At 37.1% G+C, this 4708-nt stretch overlaps 1 protein-coding gene across 2 annotated transcripts; it reads left to right on the forward strand.

The window, feature by feature from the left end:
- Nucleotides 1–687: 687 nt before the first annotated feature.
- Nucleotides 688–3294, forward strand: OR10AG1 (olfactory receptor family 10 subfamily AG member 1; the record flags this gene model as incomplete). 2 transcript variants are annotated; one of them, XM_079708954.1, is made up of 2 exons in its annotated part: nucleotides 688–768; nucleotides 2446–3294. In XM_079708954.1, exons 1-2 carry the CDS (start codon nucleotides 700–702, stop codon nucleotides 3292–3294), a joined length of 918 nt encoding a protein of 305 aa, XP_079565080.1. In that variant the 5' UTR covers nucleotides 688–699. The 2 variants fall into 2 exon arrangements, with proteins under 2 accessions (XP_079565080.1, XP_079565081.1); XM_079708955.1 differs by lacking the exon at nucleotides 688–768 and having other exon boundaries at nucleotides 2371–3294.
- Between the last annotated feature and the right edge of the window lie 1414 nt (nucleotides 3295–4708).

Genomic DNA, 4708 nt, shown 5'->3' on the forward strand with positions numbered 1-4708 from the left:
CTCTTATGCTTTCCACTTATTACCCTATCAAAAGATATTTAATTCTCAAGAGGACAATAACCATGCTAACAATATTTTAACTGTCTAATAGTATGAACTGAAAAATAGTAACACGTATGCTCAAGATCAAGTAATGAGAGGGGAATGAAGGATTCAAATAGGTAGTTGAAAACGTGTGAGAAAAGATACTTTATGATATAGAGATACTGAGTGGGAAATGTATAGAGAAGTATGATAGGATTGTCTAGAAGTGAAATTAATTAAATGTATGATGATAAGGCAAAACTCTGGGTCTTCTTCACATTTGTCAATGATGTTCTAGTGACTGTGTTGAGCAGGGAAAAAATTGTTTATCCTGGGCTGTATTCAGAAAGTATATGGAATGGCTCTAAAGGAAATTTCAGTGGAGCTTTTACAGTGATAACCTATGGGGTCAAAACTGGAAAGTGGGAAATACGTATATAGTAACATTCTTAAATCAGAAACAATTGCGGTGATCATGAAAGCCAGTCTAGTCATCCTGAGACAAACTGAAGAACAAGAAATGTCAGGGAAGGAAAAGTGAAAGCACAGGCTAAATTTCCTCTTTCAACAGATAAAGCACCAAAAAAAAAAAAAAAGAAAGAAAGAAAGAAAGAAAGAAAAAAGAAAACAACAGCAACAACAACAAAAACACCAGAAGAAAATCTAACTAGATTGATGGAATTTCTTCTCTTGGACTTTGCTGATGTTCCCCATCTCCAGTGGTTTCTATTTGGATTGTCCTTAGTCACATGTATCATTATGCTGATGGGCAATAGCACCATAATTCTAATGACAAAAGTGGGTCTTGACCCACAGATCCCCATGTATTCTTTCCTTGGCAATTTTTCCCTCTTGGGAATCACTATGGATTTGTTACCTTTCTCACAATGCTTATGAATCCTGGGAGTCAAAGCAAACTTTTTTTTTTTTTAGTTTAGTCATGTAAACCTTTGAACCTTAGTTTCTTCATCTATAATATAGCATGAAGACATCAACACAATTCAATAATATGTTATTGCAAGCAGTTTACTAGCACAAGTGTAGCTTGGTTAGAATGATTTTTGTTTTCCGTTTTCCCAGATATTATTTAAAGCTATAATATGCTAATCACCTTTCTTTTTAAATTCCAATAGTTTCCAAGTATATCTCAATACAGGAGAAGGTTGAGTCTCTGTATGTCTCATTAATTACAGACTAAATTGTACTTGCTTACATGCCCTCTAGCTAAAATATATATTCTTTGCTTTTGATATTTTTGACAACTGTCTATTAACCATATTTTAAATAATTTATAGTTTTCAATTTTGATTTTCATGTGTTTCAATTTAGATACATTATTAAAATAATAATTTTTAAATGCAAATGACCGATGGCACATAGCAGGACATTTAAGAATAGATTTACTTGGCAGAGTTTCAGAAATCATATCATCAATGTATTTCCTTCAAGTTTGTCATTATTAATTAAACAACCAATAGGTAAAAAACATTGTCAAACCTAAGTTTCAAGTTTGCATAAGATAAATAAAAATTCTTACTTTATAATGCCTGATGGCCATGATGTTTATTTTGATAGATAATTGCAATCAGAATGGTCTCAAATAAAGTGTATGCACAAATAGTTAAGAATTATAGCTGCATGATATGGAAGGGAAGGCATGCCTTATTCTTGGGAAAGGTCTAATGGAAGAGTTGAGAAATTCCTGAAAAATACATTACAAAGTTTGGCGGTGCCCTACCACTGAGAAAGTGGGATGCAAACGTTTCTGCCTCAGAATTCTGTTTATTAATATGAGGAGTAAAATGGATTGATTTTGTTCTGCACACAAGCAGATCAAAAATGAAAACACATAATTCTCAAACACATCACTTTCATTTAAAGTCAAACCTACAGGGCTTCCCTGGTGGCGCAGTGGTTGAGAGTCCGCCTGCCGTTGCCGGGGACACGGGTTCGTGCCCCAGTCCAGGAAGACCCTACATGCCGCAGAGCGGCTGGGCCCGTGAGCCATGGCCACTGAGCCTGCGTGTCCAGAGCCTGTGCTCCGCAATGGGAGAGGCCACAACAGTGAGAGGCCTGCGTACCGCAAAAAAAAAAAAAAAAAAAAAAAAAATCAATAAAGTTAAACCAAGAATTAGATATTATGTTTTTATATTTAGAATTTAGCGTACATCTTCTCCATTAAACTTCAGCTGTGTTGAGTCCAGTACATAAAATGCTAAACATTAATAGAGAATAGAAATCTTATGTACTAATTCCCCCAAATCCCTTTAACTAATAGAATTACAAAACAAGCCCCAAAACAGAAATGTCTAATTGTAACTATTTTCACAGATAGAACCCCAAAAAGACCTAGTGGATGTGAATTTCACTTCAGTGATGGAATTTGTTCTTTTGGGATTTTCTGATATTCCCAATCTCCAGATGTTTCTTTTTGTGATGTTTCTGTTTATCTATGTGGTAACTCTGATGGGAAATGGCATCATCATTCTCATAACCAGGACTGACCAGACTCTCCAGACTGCCATGTATTTTTTCCTCAGTAATTTTTCCTTCTTGGAAATCTGTTATATGTCTGTCACTCTTCCTAGAATGCTCATAAACCTTTGGACTCAGAAAAGGCACATTTCTTTGTCTGCTTGTGCAACACAAATGAGTTGTGTCCTTGTATTTGGAAACATAGAGTGCCTGCTTCTTACAGTGATGGCCTATGACCGCTACGTGGCCATCTGTAACCCTCTGAACTATCCTCTAGTCATGAACCACAAGGTATGTGTCCAGCTGGTGGCTGCCTGCTGGATCACTGGAGTTCCAGTTGAGATAGGGCAAACATGCCAGATTTTCTCTCTGCCCTTTTGTAGATCCAACCAAATCAATCACTACTTCTGTGACATCCCCCCAATACTAAAGCTGGCCTGTGGGGACACTTTTCTGAGTGAGATGATGGTTTTTACAGTTGCTGTGCTGTTTGTCATGATCCCTTTTCTGTTGATTCTTGGCTCCTGCATTAAAATCACCTCCACCCTCCTGAAGTTGCCACTGGCAACAGGAAGAGCAAAGGCCTTCTCCACCTGTTCCTCTCATGTCATGGTTGTGACTTTATTTTTTGGATCTGGAATCATTACATGTTTACGACCTAAATCCAAAAATTCCTCCAGAACAGACAAGTTTTTCTCTCTTTTCTATACCATTGTCACCCTGACGTTTAACCCCCTGATATACACTCTGAGAAATAAAGAAGTCCTGATGGCGTTGAGAAAATTGTTACCTTAATGTAAAGCATTAGCTGCTTGATTTGAACTCATTTTCTGTTCTCCTGTTTAATTCTGCCATTGTATAATCAGATATGAATGTTTAGTTTGTTTTTTCTACATTACTATAGATTTATTATATTTATTCATACCTGAGCTTATTGCTTTATGCTGGATTTTCTGATATCAGGAAATCCACAGGGTGTCTTGCTGATAAGAAACTATGTATTAAAGGCTTCCCTGGTGGCGCAGTGGTTGAGAGTCCACCTGCCGATGCAGGGGACACGGGTTCGTGCCCCGGTCTGGGAAAATCCCACATGCCGCAGAGCGGCTGGGCCCGTGAGCCATGGCCGCTGAGCCTGCGCGTCCGGAGCCTGCGCATCCGGAGCCTGTGCTCCGCAACGGGAGAGGCCACAACAGTGAGAGGCCCGCGTACCGCAAAAAAAAAAAAAAGAAAGAAACTATGTATTTAGCTAATCTCATATTCAGTTCACAAATTTACTGGAGATTTGGGACTTTTTATGGGAAAATACATTATCACTTACCTAGTAATTGATGTAATATACCTTTTCTCCTCAACCCATAATGAATACTTTTTTTACTTTCCTCTTTAGATAACTGTCATTCACTTCTTTTTTCTTATCATAATGTATTTAGATAATAAAGATGGTAAGCCTTTAGAGACCTTTTGTTAAATATCTATGTGCTTATAATTTTAGATATTTTACCTTTCAGCAAACTCAACTTGATTCTTTATGAGTTACAGAACACCTAAGTAAAGATTAGAAACAGAAATTCTGCATAACGACACTTCAAATTTGGCTGTGTGGCAATAAATTTTTTACCCTCTGCTTCTCTCTGAATTCTTTGTAGACATGCTTTGTTGATATAACCAAATCATGCTACTGGCATCTCAATAATTTGTTACCTTACTAATGTGAAAAATATGAATTCATGTTTGCTTTTCAGAGATATAATATGTATGGGATCGAGCAAATTTGTCCTCATATAGATTCACCCATTCTTTAAGATTTCTTGACTTATTTTTTATTCTTTTGGTTTGAGCATATAGTTGAAATTAAAATAAAAATGCTTGGGGTATTTATTTGCCCAAGTTTTCCTGGTTATAAAGGATGATACCTGAGAAGACAGACTCATTCTATTAAATGAAAAAAAGTTACTATTAAAAAAACAAGAGCCTTGTATTTCTTCAGAAGTTTCCTGTTAAAATACAGTCAATCCTTCATATTCACAGGGCGATTCTGGTGCCCCAGGTGTTGAAGGCCACCGGCCTTCATCACAGCCCCCTCCCCAAGGCTGATTTTAGCCCAGGGGTCTGAGCCAGAAAAAACTCTATATGTCAGAACTTTGTGATGAACTTAATGGTCCCTCTCTCTAATCCTGAGTGTTCTCTCCAACTGAGTTATGTGCCTGCC

This window comes from Hyperoodon ampullatus (genome assembly GCF_949752795.1).
Source record: "Hyperoodon ampullatus genome assembly, chromosome: 7".
Lineage (NCBI taxonomy): Eukaryota > Metazoa > Chordata > Mammalia > Artiodactyla > Ziphiidae > Hyperoodon > Hyperoodon ampullatus.